This window comes from Sarcophilus harrisii, chromosome 4, assembly GCF_902635505.1.
Source record: "Sarcophilus harrisii chromosome 4, mSarHar1.11, whole genome shotgun sequence".
NCBI classification, from domain to species: Eukaryota; Metazoa; Chordata; class Mammalia; order Dasyuromorphia; family Dasyuridae; genus Sarcophilus; species Sarcophilus harrisii.
This window is the reverse complement of record NC_045429.1, coordinates 52,808,673-52,833,855: the sequence shown is the minus strand read 5'-3', so window position 1 is coordinate 52,833,855 and position 25,183 is coordinate 52,808,673. Positions and strand designations below refer to the sequence as shown.

The 25,183-nt window shown below is 37.6% G+C and overlaps 1 protein-coding gene across 1 annotated transcript in view; it reads left to right on the top strand.

The window, feature by feature from the left end:
* Nucleotides 1–25,183, top strand: part of LMX1A (LIM homeobox transcription factor 1 alpha) — a 184,954-nt gene that overhangs the window by 115,663 nt on the left and 44,108 nt on the right. Inside the window, exon 3 of the mRNA XM_003767377.2 lies at nt 15,257–15,489. Coding sequence (XP_003767425.1) covers nt 15,257–15,489 — 233 coding nt within the window. The remainder of the gene's footprint in view (nt 1–15,256; nt 15,490–25,183) is intronic.

The following is a 25,183-nucleotide window of genomic DNA, read 5'->3' as shown; positions in this document are numbered from 1 at the left end:
TTGAGGCCCCATAGAAATTAAGTGACTTGGCCATGATCACACAGCTTAGCCATTGTCAGCATGCCAGGACTAGAACTCAAGACTCCAAGTGGAGTGTTTTTTCCACTACTACACACAGTTTCTCATGATAGTTCTGTTTAAGGTTCACAGGGGTCTTAAGGGTAATGTGTGGGTGTGTTTACTTTGAATCCTCCAAGCCAACAGCAACTCTCAATTTCATGCTTGTGCAATCTCCATTTTATGGTTTGCTGGGAATCCATGGATCATTTCCTTCTGTCACCTAGCTCATTCCTGGACCAACTCCTACTGCCTTCTCTCTCTATGAGTTCATCCACACAGCTGTGGTCCATCAAAAAGAAAAGTGAATATAGAATCTTGTGTTCAAAATCTGGCCCTATCACTTGGTATTTTTTTGATCCTGGCCAAAACATTTAATCATCTTTCAATCTCCCTTCATTTTTGTCATTTGTAAAACCAGCAAATTGGATTAGAAGATGGATAACTCCAAAGGTCACTTTCAGATCTAATCTATCATCACAGATTTTGCGATTGATCGATAAAAAATTGCTTCAAGTATTCCATTAAATTCAAAAACATTTCTTAACTACCTACTATGGGTAAGGAATAGTATCAAGGATGCAGATATCAGTTAAACAGTTCTTTTATTCAAGGATATCACTAAGAGGGTTGGTTATATATTGCATATATTATAGGCTTATAATTTTGTTGTTGTCCAGTTGTTTCCAATTCTTCCAGTTACTCGAAGCTCTAGCAGCAAAACAGATCACTGGCATTACTAATGGAGTGGTAAGATGAAGATAATCCTGCTATTCAACATTTCTACTTAAAAACCTTCCAACAGCTCCTATTTTTTAACCAATAAAGTAAAAACTCCTCATTTTAGCATTTAAGGCTTTACAGAGAGTCTGGCTTCAACCTAGCTTCCTAGTTGTATTCTACTTGGCATTTCTTATATTTCTTCAAAACTGGACTGCTTACCATTTGACTTTCCTAATAAATTAGCAAGAATCAATTAAATAACTAATATTCCAAATAGGGGGCAGTTAATTGATGCAGTGTATAGAGCACCAGCCCTGAAGTCAGGAAAACCTGTGTTCAAATCTGGCCTCAGATATTTAACATTTCCTAGCTGTGTGATTCTGGGCAAGTCACTTAACCCCAATTGGCACTGGAGATTCAGACATAATTTAATCCCTGCCCTCATCATACCACTCCATCAATAAAGGCAGTGATCTATTTTTTTTTTTTTTTTTTTTTTTTTTTGCTGCTAGAGCTGTAAGTAACATGATCAGAAGGGAAAACCATGACTATGAACAATAGACTGGGGTAGGAAGAACACGGAGGCAAGACGACCAGTTGGGCAGCTATTACAGTAGTCTGAACTAGAAAGGATGAGGACTAAAGAAAAGGTTGTTCATGTAAGAGTGGAAAGGATAAGCAAATTCTGATTCAGAGTCAGAAAGGACTGGTTTAAAGGTTTGACTTTGCACTGATCATGTGATTCCATTTTTACTTCTCATGGCCCTAAGCATCTCTTTAGGATTATTGATTTCATTAGAGGAGCCAATCTACATTAGTGTGTGTGTGTATATATATATATATATATATATATATATATATATATATATATGTACTATATATAAATATAGTATATTAGTAATTTTTCCATTGGGAATTATCTATACTAATGAAATCAAAGGTCCAAGCCAAAATTTAAGAAGTCACATTTTCTCCCTCACAAAATAATCAAATAACCAAAAGTTGCCTCTGTTTATTTGTCAGGATTTCAAAATATTTAATGATCAATATCCAGATCCTCATTTTTACCAATGAAGGAAACAAACGTTTTCATTTTGAAAGTTATTCGATTATTGGTCAAGTCCTGGGCATTGTGTTCAGTGAATGAATGTGTGTGGTGTGTGTGTGTGTGTGTGTGTGACAGAGAGAAAGAGAGAGAGAGACAGAGAGAGAGAGAGACAGAGAGAGAGAGAGAGAGGAAGAGGAGGAGGGGGGAGGAAGAGAGAGGGAGAAGGACAGGGACAGGGAGATTTAGTGAAATCTGGCCTTATAACTAGTCACTTCTATGCTCTGTCCCTTGCAAACTTAACATGAGGTTTATTAGGTGGCTTCATATGGAAAAACAAAACAAAACAAAATTCAACACAGCCAGTTGAAATGGTGATTTGGCAAGAGCTTTAAAAATTGTTTCAGTTGTCCTGTCTGTGGTTATAAGAAACCATCAGTGCTTTCTCATCTCATTCTGCCCTGTAAACAGAACATCTGTAAGATGAATGGAATGAGTAAGGATTGCCATTAAGAAAATGCCTTTTCTTCTTTCCTTTCTCCCAAGCTAAGTACAGTCCTCCTAAGGATTCATTAGTTCCATTGGCAGCATATTTTCACCAATTGTGTTAAATGTCTTTCATTTCACCTACCCCTGCTAGCTCTAAATCCTGTGATGCAGGTTGGCAGCTGTTTGAGGCTTGGTGGGGTGCTCCTAATACAATACAAAACCACATTTGCTCATTAACCTAGTACTCCATAAACTGTCTTTGTGAGCTCAGGTAAGCTCTCCATATTAAGAAATGAAGAGGGGGAATGGGGTGGGGGGAACTGACAAAAAGAGAGCCAAAAGGCAGACCCAATTTAATTTCTTCCTACTCTTCTATCAAGTTCTGCCTTCTAATACTTTCCCTAGTGGTTATCTTGATACCAAAATGAAAGGAAAGGTGATATCTTTACTGCCTGAATTAAACCAGCCAGAAGAAGGGAAGGGAAGGGAAGGGAAAGGGAAAGGGGAAAAGAAAGGGAAAGGGAAAGGGAGCATTTATTAAATGTCTACAATGTGGCAGGCACAGTGTAGTGATTTACAAATATTATCTCATTTGATACTTATAACAACCCTGAGAGTAGGTTTTATTATTATCCCTTATTCCACAGTTGAAGAAACTGAGGAAGAAAAAGGTTCTTCAGTCACATAGCTAAAAAGTTCTTGGGGAAGGACTATTGTCCCCCTTTGCTACCCAGGCAGCAGGAGAGAGAGCTCTGTATTTTAAATCCAAAGGTCTGAGACTTGATAACTAATTGACCTCTAGTAGATCATTCTTCATTTCTCAGCATCATTTCTTTCATCTGTAAAATAAAGGGGGATGGTAGAGGTTACTAGCATCCCTCTTTTTTCAGAATCCTACAATTCCTCGAGCTTTTGCTTATTCTCATAAAGCTCAAAAGTATTCAGCCAGAAGATTCTTGAAGCTTGTCCTGACCAGAGCATTAGGAACTCTAAAGGCCCTGGATGGATCCAGGAAATCTGTTTTGTAGTGGTTTGTATTAGTGAGTTCCAAGTCTAGCTTCTGATACTGCTCTGTTATCAGCCCTAACTCTTGAGATCAGATCGCTAAATTTCCAATGTGAGCATTTATACCTCAACTATCAACAAATGCTACATATCAGGTCTTGTTTTATTGTTTTATTAATTGTATAGACTTAAAAATGTTATATTAAAATAATTTGCTCTTCAGTTCTTTTATTTATGTCTGGTTTCCAATTTGAGGTTTTCTTGGTAGAGATACTGGAATGATTTGCCATTTCCTTTTCCAGTTCCTTTTCCAGTTGAGAAAGTGAGCTAAACAGAGTTAAATGACTTGCCCAGAGTGACACAGCTAGTAAGTGTCTGAGGTCAGATTTTAACTCAGGAAGATGAGTCTTCCTGACTCTGGATCCAATGCTCTATCCACTGTGTCACCTAGCTGCCCCTAAAATATATAGAGAATAAACATTAAAAATGTAAAAAAGTGTTGTGTTTACATTTTTTTTCAAAGAGCTGGTTGTTAATCTTTTATCAGCAGACCCTTTTCCTTGTGTGTTGGAAAACTTCTGGAAGAGGAGTATTGTAAAAGAGAATCAACAACGAGTTGTCTTGAATCCAAAATGGTCAGCAATTGCTGGCCTGAAGAATGATTTCCAAATCTGTGTGCAATCTCATATGTGTATGTGTGTGTTTGTCTGCATAAAATGTTGCTGATTCCAAAAGCAAGCATCCTATTTCTCGAAGATTTTTTGTGGTTCTCTTTTTCTTCATGTCTGTCCCTGTTTTCTAATCCTCTGAATGGGGCTGGATATAGGGAGGAGCGCTATGTGAAGAGAAGCCAGGCAGAAAATCACATCCCAGACTTGAACATGAATGATGTGGTTTAGCTGGGCGGCTTGTTGGCTGGCACAACACACTTGCCACCATTCCTCCTGGTTTTTCCATTTCCACACAATATTTCTTCCTTGTTTCAGTGCAACTTCCAGGGCTCATGCTATCTGGAATTAACTTAGCTTATATCTTAAAATTGGCACCTCTTTCTTTCCTCTTCTATCCTCTTCTTTCTTCTTTCCCTCCTTCCTTCTCTCCACCCTTTTCTTCCTTCCTTCCTTCCTTCCTTCCTTCCTTCCTTCCTTCCTTCCTTCCTTCCTTCCTTCCTTATTTAAATAAAGATGTCTAGAAATCTTAAAATCTAACCCATGATTGTTACAGTCCCACTGCTAAATGGGAAGTAGTCCTAGACTTTCATTCAGGGAATCTGGGTTCTAAGAGCAGTTTCACTATTGACTCATTCATTCTAAGATATAGTACAAAACATGTCGATCCTTAGTAAACTCAGTTTTACCGCTTGTAAAATGGGATAAAAATACCTGCTGCAACTACTTCAAAGGGATGCCATGATGCTCTATAAATATTATTATACTATAAATATTACTATATTGCTATGAATATAACACTACAGAAATGTCAGTTATTATTGTCATCATTACTGATACTTCAAGGGTTTCCATTTCCTTAAATTTAAAACACTGCAGTAATTCAAAATATTTACCCCTATCTTCTGTGCTCAAAACCAGAGGCCAAGGAGTTATAAACCTTCCCTAAGGAAGCTCTTGTGAAGATCTTTACTTCTTGGTGGAAGAATTTAACTCCTTCCACCTACTGTAGTAATTAATGGGGGATTTTCTCTCTTTTTAGATTTCAGAGGTTCCTAGAATGGGAGCATCAGGCTGTTTTTAGTATCAAAGTTATGACAACAGCATGTTATTGACCTACCACACAATAACAATAATGAGAAATGATGGGATGACATGGGAACCTAGCAATGCTCCCTCAAGGGGTCTCAAGAGCTTTCTCATAAAAATGCTGTAATACTCTTGTCTTCCCAGGATAACACACACACACATACACACACACACACACACACACACACACACACACAAACCCCACCAAAACGTACATTCTTTGTAAGAGTATACATTGTATTGGCCACTTGCCATCCAGTCAAACCAAAAATTATGGAACAAAAGGAATCAGTGCCCAGAATATCAACTAAAAATACCCTATTCCCCCCTGCTTTCTTGTTTGCTGGGTATGGTTAGGAGGGTCCCAAGAGGATAATAATGATGAAAGGAAAAAGGAAAACTCACATTTTCAAAGGAAATCAAGTCTTTAGCCCCCTAAAAAGAAATATATTTTCCGTATGTCTGTTTTATGTTTCATACCATTTTTTGGTATGTTTGTGTGACAATAGGGAAAGACAATATTATATGTTGTGTCATCTCAACCATGGGCCATTGGAATCCAGGGTTTCCTGGAATTCTTAAATTCTTTGAACTTTTTAATAGGCAGTTTTCTGGATGTTGGCAGAGGAGAGGTATAGGAAAAAAGAAATAAGAAATCCTATCTAGGAAGAACAGGAGTGGTGTATGCATACATTTGCACATGAGCATAAACATAGACACAATTGTTTTATTAGTTCCTTTGGTTTAAACATGATATTAAAGTTAGAGATTTTTCACCTTTGTGTAGACCAATTGCCTCTACATGTTTCTATAGTCTATGGCCATTAACTGAATGTTGAGCTTCAGTTCACCATCTTGTTGCTGATTCACTTATCTTAAAGAGAAAGGATTATCAAGAGAATATCAAGAGAAAGGATTCAAAACTCCTACCTTATTGATGGTGGTCAGCTTACTAAGTATTAAACAGCTTACTAAAAATGACATGAAAAGAGCAATAGACTTGAGAGGCAGGAGTACTGGGCTCTAGTTCTGGCTGCTTTACGGTTTTGAACAATTTAATTGACTCTGTCAGTGTCATTTTCTGTATATATTTTTGTCATTATAAATCACATGTGAAAATGATGTCTTTATAGGATAATATTGGAATAAGTTAGTGACTGTTGAATGAACAGGATGATATCTGATTTTCTGAACATACATTAGACTGTTAGCAGTGAATGTGGCTAATATCATTAACTGACTAAGATCAACATTTTCTTTGGTTTGGACTATAGCTATAATTGCCCAAATGAAGGGGTAGAGGGTTTTTCTGTTTGAGTTGAAGAATCTCGCATTTCAAGTTTCTCATGTTGAACTGTGAAAGAGGCAATAATTTTTGACTAAAATTAAGACCAAAAAAATAATTAATATTCAACTGAAGTTAATATTATCATTTAGTCTGCTGAAGGAAAAAAACATATTATAAGAGTTTTTAAATGGACATATTTTCTTTAATATTATGAATTATCATAAAATTCTGTATATAAGAATATAAAATATGAAAATCAATTCTTTTAAAGAAAGAATAAACCAGCCAACTACTTGAAAACAAATTGCCTATAATATACTTTAAATGCACTTGCTAAAAATTATGGCTTTAGTTTTGTTGGCTGATGGGTGAAATTCATCACTTTCCTCCCGAGTAAGGCCTAATGTTTACAAAACGACCAGTACAGGGACAGACATGGAGGCATTATGCAAACCAGATCTTTCACCCACTCCTTCAATCCCATTGTATATCCTTGCTTGTATACAGTTCACCAAGATCCACAGGAGATAGGATTTTCTGACTGCCTGTGCCAGCCATCTATTGTTCTCCATTTTCTCACCATTATGGAGGCATGAAGCTCTGCCTGCCATAGAAGATACTGCCCTTTCTATTGTCCCTACAGACTTTCCCACCACTTTTCGTACTGAACGCATGAGTTGTTTATTATGATAGTGTTGGCTCAGCCTCAAGGACAAGGACCTTATGAGAGCAGAAAAACTTGGATGATGTCTATGACCAGAAGTGATGCTTTCAGTGGCCCTGAGTCTTTTGTGTCTTCTTCTCCTGCCCTTTCTCCTCCACGTGCAGTAACTATGTGGACTCTCAGACTCCCAGCAGCAGATTTCTCTGATCGACAGCTTTGGCCTATAGCCAGTACTTGATGTGACTGGATGACCTTAGCTGTCAAGGACAGTTGGATATTGAGTGGATGAGTGTTGTCATACTGTCCCCTAGTGGAGAGGGTGGAAACAATTTGATGGCTAATTAACCCCCCACCCCTCCTCCCCCCCACCTTAAAATTCTAACATCTTTGAATCATAAAATGTTATTGCTGGGAGAAACGTGTGTTCAGATTGTTCAATTCCTTAATTTTTTTTAGATAAGCAAACTGAGTCTCAGACAGGAGGAATAACTTGCCTAAAGTCACACAATGAATTGGTAGAAGAGCAAGGCCTGGAACTCAGGTCTTGTTTCCTAAGCAACTAAAGTCAACAAATACAAGTGCTTATTAATGTGAAACATTATGATAGGCACTGGAGATACATATTCGAGAAAAGGATGACAAAGTCCGTGTCGTCATGGAGTTTGCATTTAGTACAATTTTTTTTTAATATCTTCCCCCCCTCCCTTTCCTACTTTGTATAATTTATGATCTAGAATGAAACTTGGAGATTATACAGTCAAGTCCCTCTAATTATATAAGTTTTACAGCATAGTTTGATGTATTTGTAGATAATCTTTTTAGGATTTAGTTACCAATGGTGCTAAATGGTACTTATAGAAGTCATTAGGTATCTTTTGATAAACTATAGGCAGTGGAAAACAAAGAAAGGGAGATGATAAATAAAATGTGAGAGAGATTCAGAGAAGATTGTTGCATACAGATCGAGGGACACTGTATTTTGCATTAGTACAAACAATATCTAAAGTCTTTTATCCAGTTATGAGTGCTGCATTTTGGAAAGGAGACACATCCAGAGCCGTTGTCATGAAGAAGGTGATGAGAATGGTGTGGGGATGTGAAACAATACTATGTGAAGGGAAGCTGAAATAATGAAAACTGCTCAGGCTGGAGAAGAGAGGACTTAAGGATATGGGGTTGGGTCCACAGGACACATCATATGAAAGAGGGATTATATTTATTTTGTTTAAAAGTACAGGTAAGAACTATCATACAATTTGGGATGCAAGGGTCCTTGGAGATCATCCAGTCCAATACTCGTGTTGATCTTATTTTCATTAAGGAAATTGGTTGCCAAAGATCAATGTGTTTGCGAAAGATCAAAGTTTTTGAGAAGCAAATTTTGACTCAATATAAAACTGCCACTAATTATTGACTCAACTACCTACTACTCTCTAGAAACCAATCACTTATCTCTCCCAGTTGAAGGGATGTAAATTGGTTTTAGCAAATGGGGGAAAGTTTTAAATGTTGATTGATTAAGGTATTAAGAGACACAGTGGAGAGAGTGATGGATCTGGAGTTCACAAAACTTGAATTCAAATCCAGACACTTAGTAGTGTGTGATCCTGAACAAATCATTTAAACTTTGTCTACTTATGTTTCCTCATTTGAATAATGGAGTTAATATTAATACCTACATCACAGGGTTATGAAGATATTATTTAAATGATTTGCAAATCATGAAACATGATATAAATGCTAGATATTCAATGAAGAAAAGTAATACTTTTCTAGGACTATGTTTCTTAACCTGAGACTTAATGAAGTTACAAAGAGATCCCAGAACCTAGAGCCAGGTATTTCTGAACATTCATTTGATATGAATTGTCCCAGTGGACAAAGAGCCAGAGCTGGAGTTAGAAAGACTTGACTTTCAATTAGGCTTTATATACTTACTTGTTGTACAACTCTGGGCAAATTACTTAACCTTGGCTTGCCTCAGTTTCCTCATCTGCAAAACTGGGATAATAATAGGACCTACCTCCTAGAATTACTGTAAAGATCAAATGAGTTAATAATTGTAAAACATTTAACACAGTATCACTTACATAATAAGTGCTACATAAATATTGTTGTGGTTAGTTCAAATAACTACAGGTGCTATAATGATCCAAGTTAGATTTTATGCCCTAGGTATTATCTCTCTAACATTTCTTCCCATTTTCTCTGGGATATCTGGCTAATAGGGAGGCAGGAATTGCAAACCACTAAACACTGGTGATACTATTTACAAAACAGTGGAACCAGTAATGTGAGTATTGTACCTTCTCTGGGGCCACTTTCCCTACTGGGTATTCATATTCACAGAGTGGTGTTCTCTGAGGATGTAGCTTATAATTCTTACTCTCAAATATATCTGAGGATCTGGGGTTTCTAATACTGTTGATCCTGATCCTTCATCAATGTATTCCCCATTATCAGTAAATCAGTTGAACTCTATTACCTATTAGTAGAGAGATTTATTGAGAAGGTACAGAAAGAACAATTGGTGTGAAACATTGAAAAACATGAAGACAGCTAGATGACACAGTAGTTAAAGTTGTTGCCCAGAAAACTTAGATTGTAGCCTGAACCAGATTAAAATGCAATTGAGAAATGATTAACAAAATTAATGGAAATAAAATACCACATAAATAATGTAAATTTATGATTTCCTAAGTCAAGATGTGGATCCTCCAGGGATCTCTTTCTATTTCAGTTTTATACCTTTGGAGTAGAGGCCAAATGTGGCCTAGGGACACTATCTAACTCATGGCCACAAAAGGTTTGTCCTCTCAAGGAGCCCTTACAAGATTACCCTTAAATTAAGCTCTCTGCTGGGCAGTCAACCACTGCTGGCCTGACCTGAGCACATCACCTTATTGGGCTAGGTCTTTCAGATGGTACCCTATAATCTTTCCAGACCTTGCTGTGCCCAATAAGGTTTCAGGCTGGGCATATGCTTCTCTAGGTTGGTTCTTTATTACTCTCTTGAGTCCTAAGACTACTGGTAATAGGCCCAGTGAATTCTACTCTTGATTCTGATAAGACCTCAGTACCTCCTGAAGTGGCCAGTTTGCCATTCTAATCTTAGAATATATATTTGCCTAGATCAGAAAAGTATAAACACAAAAGTATCAGTAGAGACATGTGTCCAAGCACATCTAGTGAGTAGTTAGGAGAAGTAGACAGCTGTTTCTCTCCCACTGAGAGCTCAAAATTGTCCTAACTTGATGAAGACCACAAAAGAAATAGTGAAAGTCATAGTCATACACCTCCTGCATTCATACCTAGTCTTAGCTCAATGTTTCCTGCATCAGTGATTCTACAGTCAATCAGAGATATCTGATCACACAAGACTGACTCTTCAGTAATTCCTAACCAGAAACCATGCCATCAAGTATTTACGTGATTGGACTAGAAGCTAAAAGAGAATATTTGCACATGCTTCATGTACTGGCTCTTATGGGTCAATCTACCTATGTTACATGAGTCTGCTGAATTCCATTGAGCTAATCTAAATCATAGTTTCTGGTTTAAGGAGCATGATATCTATTCTAGAGGGCTACTCCACAGTGATGGGGTGATTGTTTCATTTTTTTCCCACAGTGCATACAATGTTAGATCTGAAAGGGAGCTTAGAATTTATCTGGTTCAATTTCCCCATCTTACTGGTAACAAAACAGTCCTTTAGATGGAAGTTTGCCACTTTCTTTTGTGTCATGCCTCTGGCAGTCTGGTGAGCCAGTATAAGGACCTTTGAAATAGCATGACTTGTCTAAGGCTATTCTGCTGAATCATGGCAGAGCTGGGATTGTAAATTGACTCTTGTCACTGGAAGCCTAGTACACTTTGAGCTACAGGATGCTCACAGTCATGGTGATCACTCACCTATGCAGATTGGGATTTGGAAGAAATAACAGCTATTGTCTACTTCTTTGGCTTCAAGAAGTCCTTGGCATAGAAAACAGGAAGGGAATCCCTTGCTAAACAATTGGGAGCAGAAGAAATTCTAGGGATAAAGGCAGAGCTTCTTGCTCCGCTGAAGGATCTGAGAATATTGGTAAGCCCTGTTTGACTTTTCAAGGCACTGCCAGTCTGCCAGGCTCTGTACCCTCAGTGAGGTTTCATTAACATTCAAAGGGGGAAGTTACCATGGAGGAAACCACTCAGGGCAGCAGGAAAAGACAGGCTGTGTTTTAATTACTACTTGGACTTTTGAACAAATCCTTTCCTCTGCTTGGCTGAGCCTTAGAGAAAACAACTGGTGGGAGGCATGTATTCAGCAGCTGGATCCACAGTGGTACCCATACAGCTGTGTACACATCTGGCAAACAGGTGTTGAAATGCATGTTCCTTCCCTCCTTGGATCAATAATGGGGTTGGTGCTTTCTGGTGGTCGAAAGGTAAATTGTCTGTGGGCTTGGTCTGGGCACAGAAAGGACAAGTTGATGGCTCCAGTTTCTCAAGGAGGGCCCTAGAGAAAGTGAAATGGTCCCTCCTAAGTCAGTAATCTCTGCTCCTGTCGCTACTATTTCAGGACATGACTTGGGTCCCTCCTGACACTTCCTCCTATCACTCTTGAGTCAACATGGCATGCTCTTTGTTGGGCTACCCCTATTCAAATCCTCCTCTCCAGCTTGGGGGAAGTCATAGACATGGGGGTTGGTGAAGGGGGAGGAGGAGATTAACAGGCTTGAAGTTGGACAAGCACAGATGCTCCCACCTGCTGCTGTCGATTCTCAAATGCTTGTTGACTCTCTGGGAGCGTTTGTCCTGAGTCTGTTTCACAGTTCATTCCAGGGGAAGGGGAGGAGAAGGAGGGCCCAGGGACAAAGGGACTTTGGTCGTCTCCTGGAAGGGTCTTGATTAGTTTGCTCAGGTTAGCAAACAGCAAATGCAATCTCAACACACAAGAGATGTTTCTCTCTCTCTCTCTCTCTCTCTCTCTCTCTCTCTCTCTCTCTCTCTCTCTCTCTGTCTGTCTCTCTCTGTCTCTGTCTGTCTGTCTGTCTCTCTCTCTGTCTCTCTCTCTCTCTCTCTCTGTCTCTCTGTCTCTCTGTCTCTCTGTCTCTCTTTCTGTCTGTCTGTCTCTGTTTCTTTGTGAATCTCTCTGTATATTTCTATCTCCCTCTCCCTCTCTGCCATCTCCCTCTCTGTCTGTCTGTCTTTCCCTCCCTGTCATTCTTTCTCTGTTTCTCTCTTTGTCTTTGTTTCTCTTTTTCCCTCTCTGTCTCTCACTTCTCTCCCTCTCTGTCTCTTGCTCTCTTCCTTCTTCCCTTTCTCTCTCTCTCTCTCTCTCTCTCTCTCTCTCTCTCTCTCTCTGTGTTTCTCTTTTTCTGTTTCTGCCTCCGTCTCTGTATCTCTGCCTGTTTCAGTTTCTGTTTCTCTGTTTTTCTGTGTATGTATATGCACAGGTCCAATACAGAATATATAATTTTGGGTTGGGGAGAGAAAAGAAAATGCCCAGGGGTCTGGTGTACCGAGACACAATGAAGAAACTCATACTTAGTCTGACCACCCCTCTGTCAAAGGAAGGGGAAGTAGGAAAGCCACAGGAGATGATGAGGGTTGGTATAGGAGGAGACATGTTGAACTTGACATATGGAGAGGCCAGTTCAAATGGCAGATCAAATACTTTTGAGATGTGTGACTGTAGCTAGAACTCTGAATCCCTTTCCTCATCTGTAATGTGTGGATAATAATCTATCACCCAGCTCATAAGTCTGTTGTGAGAAAAGTGTTTTAAATTTGAAGCTGTTTGATAGAAGTGGGTCCCCAAAACCTACCAACATATTAGCAAAGGAAACTCTTCATTGCTATCCCTGCTTCCCAGCTGTCCCCTTTCCTTCAGGGGATGAAGGGTATGGTTGGCATGTAGAGAGATTTCTCTGTGACCTTAAGTATTGTTTCTAGTTATATATGAAGGAGGGTCCAGGAAGTCCCTATGTGAATGGGAGTCCAAGGAGGAGACAAGAATTTGGGGAGCAGTTCTGTCCTTGAACTGCTTTGAATTCACTGACAAGTGGAGTGATGCTTCTGGTAGGCTGGCCTCTGTTGGGGTGAATCATTCTTGGTGGGTAGCTCTGGGAGGCTTCCCTTTGCTCCGCTACCATTCTGCTGCCCTGGACTGCATTTCTTCCTTCTCTCTGTTGCTCTATTACCAATACTTATTTCTCCTTCTTCCTCTGCTCTTAGAATACCCCTTCTTTGGAAAGTTTCCCAGATGAAACCCATCCCCTTCTGATCACTCTGTAACTCTATCTTCTCAATATTTAATGAATTCAGAATCAGAAAATCAGATTTTTAGAGTAAGAAGGGGCTTTAGAAAAAAAAGAAGCACAACTATGCATGGTTTATACTATGCATTGGATTCAGGGTGAAGAAAGCTGGAACTCAAATAGAGTTTCACATATTTACTAATTAGATGAGCCTGCTCTACCTCACTTGTTCATACCCAGAATATAGAGTGAGATTAGGGCATCTTTGTTTCAAATGCATTTTCCAGATATATCCAATTGCTGCAGCATCTGTGTCCAAAACCAGAGATTTTTGATAGTCATTCATCCTTCTATAAGACAAGGTGAGAAGTCAGAAATAATTTGCCATATTCTATGAGTTTCTAAGAAGACGGGGGTAGGATAGATTTTTTTATTGGGCTCCTAATTGTGTGGTCAGGACAGAATGTACTTAATGCAATCTATAATTAATTTAATAATGACTGGCACAGACAATAAGTAGTGTAAGAAATCAGAATAAGGAAAATCAATTTAGACTGGTATGATCTAGGAAAATTTTATTGATGAAGTAAGGATTGCTTTGAATCTTGAAGGATGAATAGGAGTGAAACAGAAAAAGGAAAGGTGAAGATGTTCTAGGTTGAAGACTTGAGAGAATAAAAAATAGGAACACATATTAGTTATTTGAGTATGTGAATTTTATGTCCCTGTTGGATTCTGTGAGAGCTTTTTATGTGTTTTTTGACTTTGTATAATGCTTAACAAAATGCTCATCATTTAATAAATGCTTGTTTAATGAATGAATGATTCTATTAGTAAGTATATTAAGGAGCTACTATGTTCCAGAAGCTTACAATCTAATTGGAGAGACATGTGTGATGACCGCATATTTTAAAATCAGCCAGAGTCAGGAATTCAGGTTAAGGGAAAATCCTTGATCTTTATTCTTTGTGGAGGTGAAGGGGAAATGGCGATACCAAGTGAGAGCAGTTGCCCCATGAATCCAGCCAGCAGTGCCTCTGCCTCTCTCACTCCACCCACCAAATTGTCTCTACGTCATTTCCTATACAACACATCAAAACTTGCACAGAGAGTGGGTGGGCCCATTCTTTCTCCAAGTATATATTAATAGAGCATTTCCAATTGTCATTTAGCCTCACGTACTTGGGACCTCAATTCAATGACTCAAGAGCTTCAGCCCATTATAAACATGCTTACAATTCTATATAAACTAAGGTATATAGAGGTAATGGAGATGGAAGGCTTGTTCCAGGCACAGGAGATAAACTACAACAATGAGGGGGCATGTCTAAAAGTTTAAGGTAAAGATAGAAAGATAGGCTGAGGTTAGATTAACTGCATTAGATCATTTTCATTTTCAGGTTGTCCCCTCTCTCTGGGATATTCTTTCAGGCCCTTCATTCTACACACAATCCTGTCTTTGCCATGCTCAACTCTTCCTTTCTTCCCTCATTTCTCTTATCTCTCCTCTTCTCTCTGCTGCTTCTGATCCACTCTAACCCCTAGCCAGAGTCTAGGATGGAACCCAGAACAGAAGGGCCTTCAATATTGCTGTAGTCTGTGATATTTTGTGTAAGTTATTGACTTGAATTACTTTAATAGTAGAAGAAATATTTATGATGCTGAAAAAAAAATTGAATTTGAGTTCATCCCCTTCAAAAAAATGTTTGAATACACACCATCCTAAATCTGGCCACTCATTTGAACTCATCACTTTCCCCTCCACCCCCAATTGCAATTTGATTCAACAACCTCAGATAATCCTAGAATTATTGCAAAATAAATCGATTTTAAATTTCCCCATGTCTAGGAGTCAGCTGGATTTTCAGGAAGTTCACCCAGATCCCTCTAACCCCAAAGAACTTTTTACTTGTGACTGGTTTAGGGGGAGAAGTCCCAGAGCTAATGTTCTCTCAATCTGAGGGCTCTTGGTTTCTCCCCTTCCAGGTTGTTTGCTGTCAAATGTGGTGGTTGTTTTGAGGCCATTGCACCTAATGAATTTGTTATGAGGGCCCAGAAAAGCGTTTACCACCTGAGCTGCTTCTGCTGCTGCGTCTGTGAGCGTCAACTCCAAAAGGGTGATGAGTTTGTTCTCAAAGAGGGACAGCTGCTCTGTAAGGGTGACTATGAGAAGGAGCGAGAGCTGCTCAGCCTGGTGAGCCCAGTGGCTTCAGATTCTGGTAAGTACACTAGTGGGAGGGAGAATGGGAGGAGAAAGTGTATGGGGCAGTCATGGATAACTGGACTGGGAACCAGGAGATCCAAAGTCTTGGATCATGTTATCTGGAAACTCATTGTGAATCTAAGGAATGGCAACTTTTCTTTCCTTCAATTTCCCATCCATAAAATAAGGATACTTCTTTCTAGGTAGAGATTAATGTATTTTGGGGATTGTAACTGGAATGTTGCTTTCCCCCTTCTTCAATTATCCTAGATCACCATTGACTCCTTAATGGCCCTGAAGAGAGATGGAAAGAAGAATGGGAATAATAAATTATGTCTCAGAACAACTTTTACCTCTTCAGAAGAAATAAAATTATTTTTTTTCTAAACTCAGATTAGATTTTTATGAAGGTAGAATTGATGCTACTTAGCAAATAACTGAATATTAAGGGTGGAAGAGGGTAAGGAGTTGAGGATGACTCCTAGATTGCAAGCTTAAGTGAATTGGAGGATGGTAATATCTTCTGCAATAATAGAAAAGATAATTAAGTTAAATTCTAAAAGATGATGCTCTAGTTTTCCATCCTTCTGTGCAAAATTATTTTACTAGAGGCTCACGCCCTGTATAAAGCAGTCATTTGCTTTCTGCCTTTCATGGTTCTTGAAGGTCTATAACCTATTGCAGAAATGTTTTTGTTTGTTTGTTTGTTTGTTTTTTTTCTTTGCTGAGGCAATTGGGGTTAAGTGACTTGCCGAGGGTCACTCAGCCAGGAAGTGTTAAGTGACTGAGTTTAGATTTGAACTCAGGTTCTCCTGACTTCAGGGCTGGTGCTTTATCTACTACACCAACTAGCTGCCCCCTATTGTGGAAATATGAAAAAAAAAAAAGGGACCATCACTCTGTCCACATAAGCATCATATAATTCTGATTGGATGAAAACATGGGACAGTGATGATCATTTGTTGATTTCAACTTCTAATTTAATTCATGGTGATCTGTTCTGAAGTCATCACCATTCTGTAAAAAAACTTTACAAGGCCAAACCCTTTATGATGTTTTTATAGCAGCAGTAATTTAAGACTGGAAGATATGGCATCGAAAAAGCTTGAATTTGAATCCTATGTTCTACTTACTAAATGCATATCATTTAGACCTTTTCCTCTGTAAAGTGGCAATTATAGCACCTTTCAAAAAGTTTTTGTAAAGTCCAAATAAGATATAAACATATACAAATATGTGTGCATTCACATATGTAACATATACATATATATATATATATAATCCACATGTGCATATATACATATGTCAGTGAACAATATATAGACTTTGCTGTTTTTACTGTATTCAGCCACGTATGATTTCATGACCTTTTTTTTTTTTTTTTTTTTTGATAAAAATACTAGAATGGTTTGTCATTTCATTCTCCAGTTCAATTTAGAGGAAACTGAAGCAAGTGGGGTTAAGTAGGATTAAGACATACAATATATCTATATATGTGTGCACACATATATAATACATATTATATTTATATATTATTTTCTATATGTAATATATCACACGATATATCATATAATTATATGTATTTATTTTATATCATATATTGCATATGCAAATATATATTTGTGCACAAATACATGCATATGTATATACATACCTATACATCTACATGATATTCCAAAAGTTTTAGTGCAGTTTCAAGCATCAGTCACTTTAAATTGCACTAAGACTTTGGGACACCTCGTATATCACTGTTTATATGACAGCTACTATTGTACTTGCTTTATGCTTGCAAGTTCCAATTTCTTTTTCTCTGAAAGGGTCTTGTAGCACAAATTTGCCTTTATTAGAATAACAATTGCTCACATGTCTGTATTTCCACTTTAAGGTTTATAAAGTACTTCCCATTCCCAACACCCTTTTGAAATAGGCTGTAACAATGTTATTATTCCTATTTAAACTATGGGAAAAAATGAGTTCCAGAGAGCTTTGTGACTTATATAAACTCACATAGTTAGGGGTATAATAGTAGCTTTCAAACACTTGAAAGTTTGTCATATGGAAGAGGGATTATATTTGTTCAGTCTGACCCTGGAAGGCAAGGGCTAATAATTGGATGTTACATAGAGGCAAATTGCAGCTCAACAGGAGGAAACCTTTCTTAACAAAGAAGATTGTGCAGAAGTAGAATGTAGTTAGTATCCTATGGTAGCAGTGAAGGGAGAAGAGGAGTTAGTAGGGAAACTTTGTTCTTTATTATCAGAGGTTTTTAGCCAGAGATTCAGGAAGTGCTGTTTAGGTATGTTAGTGTAAATTTGATTCATGATTCGCTTAGGGAATTCCTAGAGTACCTGTTGCATCCATTATAGTTTTATGATTTGAAGTATTAAAATCAATTTGTTCTGTGTTCCTTAAATCTCCTTTTGTTTCTTTTGCCCATTGGCTTAACCCTGATGCCAATTACTCCATATTAACCTTCTCCCCAACATCTATCACAGAAAAAAATGCCCCATTTTAGTCTGTATTGTTCATGTTATGTGTACAGTATCGTGATCAATTTGGGACCCCATGTTTTTTTTTTTTTTTTAATTAAAGCTTTTTAATTTTCAAAAGATATGCATGGATAATTTTTAAACATTAACTCTTGCAAAACCTTGTGTTCCAATTTTTGCTTCTTCCCCCACCTCCTCCCCTAGATAACAAATAATCCAATATATGTTATACATGGTAAAATATATGTTCATTACAACATATGCATACATATTTAAACAATTATCTTGCTGCACAAGAAAAATCAAAGCAAAAAGGGGGGAAAATGAGAAATAAAATAAAATGCAAGCAAACAACAAAGAGTGCAAATGCTAGGTTTTGATCCATACTCAGTTCCCACAGTCCTCTTTCTGGAAGAACATGTTTTCAGAAGGATGTTGATAAACTGGGCCAAGCCCAGGAGAGTGTGTTCAAGATGATGATTTATGTTAATGTTAAATATTAGGTGAGAAATCAATTAGGCTGTTAGATAGCACAGTAACTAGAATGCAGGGTTATCTTCTGGAGTTTGAATCCAACCTCTGACACAGTGGCTGTATGACCTTGGGGAAGTCATTTCACCATGTTTGCCTCAGTTCCTTCATGTGCAAAATGAACTGGAGAAAGAAATGGCAAACCATACCAGTATCTTTGCCAAGAGAAAACCAAATGGAGTCATATGAGTCAGACAGGACTGAAATGAATGAACAACAACAAAGTCTATATATTGTTATTCAGACAGTACTATTGTAGACTGGTTAGATCACACTTAGAATATTGTGTTTTCTTATGAAGAACATTAATAGATTGGAAGGCATCTAGAAGAAGGTGACAGGGATGGTAGAGGGTCTCAAGTTCATGGAGAATGAAGCTCTGTTAAAGAAAATGGAATGTTGAGCCTGGAAACAAAGCATTAGTGGCTATGTGATGGGTGTCTTCAAGCATATAAAGGACTGCTATCTGAAGGGGGGGATTATACTTGTCCTATTAGATCCGTATGACAGAATTTGGAGCAATAGGGAGATTTACAAAAAGAAAATTTACAAAATTTGCAAAAGTTTAAGTTTCATATAAGGAATCACTAGTTGACAGTTAATCAAACATTGAATGGGATGCCAATGAATGTAGTGCATGCCTCTTTGGAGATCTTTGGACCCTTGTAGAAAGATTCTTTTCAGGTATATTTTAGACTCAAATGCACACTTCATGTCCCTTCAAACTCTGGAATGTTGCAATTTTGTGATTGTATAATCTGGCAGAACTGAGAACAGATTCAGGGCATTTACTCATTGTTGATCTGCTATTCTTTCATCCTTGGGTCTGTGCTTTGCCTGTGGTCTTGAGGCAGAATCATTAAAGTCGTGATGGATTCTGTAGCCAGCATCAGAAAACTTCCAACAAGCTGGCTGGCAAATCCTCCCGTTGCCAGGGTTACTAAGGAAAGCATCTCGGCCTGCTCCCTCCCCTTTTGGAGTGAAAACAATGGGAATAATAGCTCATGTTTATATAGCACTTTAAGGTTTACAAAACCCTTTCCTCACAACAACCCTGTGAAGTAGATAGTAGAGGGATTATCCCCATCTTACATATGAAGAAACCCAGTCTCCAAGAAGTTAAGTGTCTAGCTCAGTGTCACCCAGCAATAAGTAGCAAAGGTGGGATTTGAACCTCGCTCTCTCATGACCTCAGTTTTTTCTTCTACACAATTCTTTCCTCTGAAATGGCCCCAGGATGATGGCCTTTTCTAAAGAGACAGTTTGGTGTCTGACTTTATTTGAAGTAGCTTGAATCTAGGAACCCTAGATTCAAATCATGCTTGAAGCAATTACAAGCCATGTGATTTTGGTCAATTAACAAATTAATCCCTTTGAGCTTCAGTTGCCCCATCTATAAAATGGGGATAATAATTCTTATGCCACCTGTCCCAGAGGGTAACTGAGAAGAAAACACTTTATAAGCCTGAAAGTGCTGTATGAGTATGTCACGATTATCAAGTGAGATTTCTTCCTTTTGAGAGCTCAATAATAATCTGTCTAATATCTTACCAGGAATCACTATTGCAAAAAGAGAAGGGGATGTATATGATTTTTTCAAAAATAGAAACAACAGGACTCAGCAGCAGGTGAGGTGACAGTGTTATACTGATTAAGTATATTAGCTGTGAATTAGAAGTAGAGAAAAAGTGAACAGCTGATTTTGTAGAGGGTATGGAGGAACAGGAGATTACAAAAAGAAGCTGAGACCCTAGTCTTATAAATGGAAAAGTGATTCCTGGTAAAATATTAGACTAAATTATTAATAATCTCTCAAAAGGGAGAAGTGGTCACTTGATAAGCACTTTCAGGCTTACAAATCTCTCATCCATTATTTCTTGTTGTGAAGTCATTTTTCATTTGTGTCCAACTGCTCATGACCCCATTTCTTGGCAGAGATCTTGGAGTGGCTTGCTATTTCATCCTTCAGCTCATTTAATAGATAAGGAAACTGAGGCAAATAGGGTTAAGTGACTTGTTCAGAGTCACGCAGCTAGTACGTGTCTAAGGCTGTATTTGAACTCAGGAAGAAGAGTTTTTCTGTCTACAGATCCAACTCTCTATGTAATATGTTACCACCTAACTGTGCTATACTATCTTTTACATACTTGCCAAAATGATCCTCCTAAAATGGTCTGACCATGTCACTTACCCTACTCTGTAAATTCTAGTGACTTCCTATTGCTTCCTGGATCAAATATAAAATCCTTGATTTGGCTTTTATAGCTTTCATAATCTATCCCCTTCCTATCTTTCTAGTTTTTTTTTTTTAATACTTTCCTTTAGTATAATATGATCTAACAATATAGACATTCTACCTATTACTCAAACACGCCATCTGTCATCTGTGCCTTTTCACTTACCTTCCTCCACTTCTAGAGTACTGTTCTCCTCCTCACCCTACCCTAATTTTGTTTCTGCCTCTTGACTTCCCTGGCTTCTTCAAGAATTAACTCAAATCCTATGTTTTTTTTTTTTTTTTTTTTTTTTTTTTTTTTTAAGAAGAAGCCTTTCTTAGTCCTTTTCAGCATTAGTTTCTTCTTTCTGATATTACCCTCAATTTAACTTGGAATTTTCTGGCCCATACATAGTATTTTACATGTTGTTTCTTCTATTCTGTTCTTGAGAACAGGAATAGTTTCTGCTGCTTGTGGTGATGGCAATGGTGGTGGTGGTGGTGGTGTGTGTGTGTGTGAATGTGTGTGTGTGTGTTTTATTTTGATATCCCCAGTGACTGGTATATAATAGGTGGCAATTGTTCGCTTGTTTGGATATCCTTCCAATGGAAGAAGAAATTAAAATGTCATCTCTTCAGTCTTCATTCAGGATTTCAGAACCATGAGAGTTCTTTCTATTCTGCCTTCTTCCAGACTTGCATCAGAAAAAGAAGGTCAAGAGTCACTGGCTTCAATGATTTTTATAAGATACTCTTTAGGGTACTTGCTTTAGGAAGGCAGCATATTTTCTGACTAGTTTTCAAGTCATCCATCTCTCAAATGTCATCCAACATTTCTCCTCTCCCAAGTCCATAGCAGGGTAATTCATTCCTTTCATTGGGAATGCTCCTTGATGTTTGGTGGAACACAGAGTGCTACCAGTGTCTCAGATACTGCCTATTTGTATTCTATGGGAAAAAGCTCTGATTCGTGGTATAGGTTCTATCTGCTCCTCTTCATGTTTCATTCTTGGGCTGACCCATCTTTTGACACAAATATTTTTGATTTCCCACCATTCCTCAGTCACCATAACCAATGAAGACCATTTACTATGGAGCAGAGGAGTAATGGTCTATCTCAGTGCAGGGATCTTCCATACTGATGTAATCGCAAGTCTGTAAAGTTAAAGAAGGATTTGCCGAGTACCAGTTGTAGGCTGCTGAATGGTACAATGGATAGAATGCTGGACCTGGAATCAGGCAGAACTCAAATCCTGCTTCAGACTTTTATCAGTTATGTGACTCCAGAACCCTTTGTCTCAATTTCCTCATCTATAAAATAGGATATATAGTAGTACCTATTACTCAAGGTTACCATGAGGACCGATTGGGATACGATTTGTAAATCATTTTCCAAAGCTTAAAGCTCTATGTAACTGCTAGTTATGTGCTCAGCATTGTGTTAAGTATCATGGTGATAAGAAAAGAAGTAGAAGACAGGGTCATGGAGAATTAATTCTACCAGGTTCTTGGGTTAATGATCTGTCTTGATTATAGTCACATCTCTGTCAGATAAGTATAAAATTAAGACAGTATTATTTTCAAAAAGATTTCTAGCTCTGATGTTGTGAGCTGCAGGACTGAAGAAGAGAGGTGCCTTCTGCACTTGTGCATTGAAGGGATGGGTTGATTTCCAGATACCTATCTACTTGAAATCAATTGATTTACTGATTTATATTGTGATTTGTTCAATGGACTTTATTGATCATAGGTAGGTCATCATTCTTGAATTGCTGAAAGTTAATAGGAAACAGATAAATGGCATCAACATTTCCAGAGTACTTAAATAATCACTGATTCTTCCTATTGATAGACAGTCCTCAAACTTTGAATTCAGTCACTGTTAACTAACATTTTGTTGGATTTGTTCCAGAGTTCTTATATTCTTTCCAGAACTGTACTAGGAGATATAAAGATGAAATAAAATATAGTATCTATCACTAATGATCATTGGGAACATTATCCCATCCTAAACAACAGGATATATTTCTTCCTTTAAGAAGATCATAGTCTAGGATGCAGAGCCAAGATGGCAAAGTAAAGGCAAGAACTCGACCAACCTGTCCCCGAAATCTCTCCAGATTCCTCTAAATAATGATTCTAAAGAAGCTTATGATCTAGTTAAAGAGTATCTCCAAAGATAACAATAATGTGTAATATTATATGATAATTACATTAGAAAATCACAATAAAGTATTATGAGAGGCCTTCAGGGAAAGGTTGTTACCAATTCTTATTTATACTTTGGTCTCATTTTTTTTCAGTTTTCAAGATACACTTCTTTACTTTATCATGACTATACAGAGAAACAGTCATTCCTTTATCTTGCTATCACTTACAGGTATTCTGTTTCCATGTCTAAAAATTATAAAATTGTTTTATCTGATGATACCTTTTACTCATTTTAGGTTTCCCTTTGCTTTACAACTCCTAACCCTGGTCTTTGTCCAAATCATGGTCTTCCTCATTTCACATAACTCAGATATCTTACCTCTCCAACTATCTCCTCTTTAATCACAATTTCACAGAAAGCGGTCACCCTTCTCTATATCAAGTTCAAAACTTGATCCAATCCCCTCTTATATTCTCCAGCATACTACTTCCAAAACCATCTCCTGTCCTCTCTCTTAGCTTCATTCTCTCCATATTTATCAGCTATTTCTTTGCTTCCTACAGATAAAGCTATGTATCTTCTATCCTCAAAAACCCTCACTTGATTCCATAATTCCAAATAATTATGATACTACATCCCTCATTCCCTTCCTAACTGAACTCCTTGGAAAAGTCACTGACGCTACATATCTCCACTTCTTCTTTGTCTCTTTTAAACCATATCCATTCTCAGTTTTAATCTCACTGTTCAAATGAAACTACTCTCTCCAAAGTTACCCAAAACTTCTCAATTGCTAGATCTAACAGCCTTTTCTCAATCTTTATTCTTATTGACCTTTCTTCAGTCTTTGCCATTGTTTATGACTTTCTTTCTCCCTGGATGTTCTTAACTCTCAAAGTTTTCATTACACAATTATTATCTGATTTTATTCCTATTATGCACTCACTTTTTTGCAGTGTCTTTTCCTTGATTTCCATCCATGTCATGCCTATTAATGCTAGGGGAACCCAAGGGTATCTCTTGGGCTCTTTTTTCTCTCAACATTATAGTTTTTCACTTGGGGATGTCATCAGATACCATAGGTTCAATGATTATTTCTAGGCAAAAAATTCTCAGATCTATATAAACAGGTGTAACCTCACTCTTGGACCTATTGGACATTTTGAAATGGGTATCTCACAGATATTTCAAATATCTTTTTAAAAATTCCCCATTAACTTTCCCCCAAGCCCTTTCCTATTTCCAACTTGTCTATTACTACAGGGGGGTATCACCATTCTCCAATTTATTAAAGCCCTCAAACTTTGTGGCATCCTCAAATGCTCATTTTTAAGCCTCTCCTCATGCTAATCCATATGCACTTGACTACCAAAGTGATTTTCCTAAAGTGTAATTCTGACCATGTCATCTTTCCCCTTTTCAATTACCTCTAGAGCTTTCCTTTTATCTCTAAGATTCAACCTAAATTGCTCTGTTTGACATATAAATGTCTTTATGACCTGGACCCTTCTTATCTTTCTAATTATATACTTACTCCTTTCCATCAACTCTATAATCCAGCTATATTGGACTATTTTGATATTTCTTATACACTGTACCCCATCTCCTGATTTCATTCATTGTGCTGTCTGTTCCCCATGCCTGGAATCTTCTGCTCCCTTATATTTTCCTCTGATTTGCCCTGGTTTTCTTCTTGACTTAACAAATCCCACTTTTTGAAGAAGGCTTTTCCCTGTCTCCCAAGCTGCTAAAGGGAGGATACTTAGTTCCCCCTCTTTTTTGTTCACAGAACAAGTTTATGCCTTGTTAGGAAAATATATTTAAATGCATAAAATAAAACATATAGGATTACAAAGGAAAATGATTCTAATGTAATAATATTTGAAAAAAAAATAAGTTCAAAGTCCCCAGATTAACAACTCGTATAGGTCTTTTGTCTTTAAAGTTGTCTTCCATTCATTCTCTTTATATCAATATCTTTTATGTATAAAATTATTTAAATATTTTGTCCCATTGAAATATAATCTCCTAGAGAGTAGGGAATTTTTTTTTCTTTATATCCTTACTGCTTAGTTCAGTGCTTCCACATAGTGAATAAAATAAATGCTCAAAAACTAACTAGTAGTAAAATCAGATATGTATGCAAATAATTTCAACATAAGAATAGGATAAATGCAAAGAAGATATTGAAAGTTACAAATGAGAGATTCAAGGAGAAATTATTGCTTCCTATTGGGGGTAGTAGAGAGACATAGAAAACCTTAAGTGCCTTGAATGAAGAGAAATATTTCAATAGGTGAGAGAGGGTGGGGTGGCCTATTAG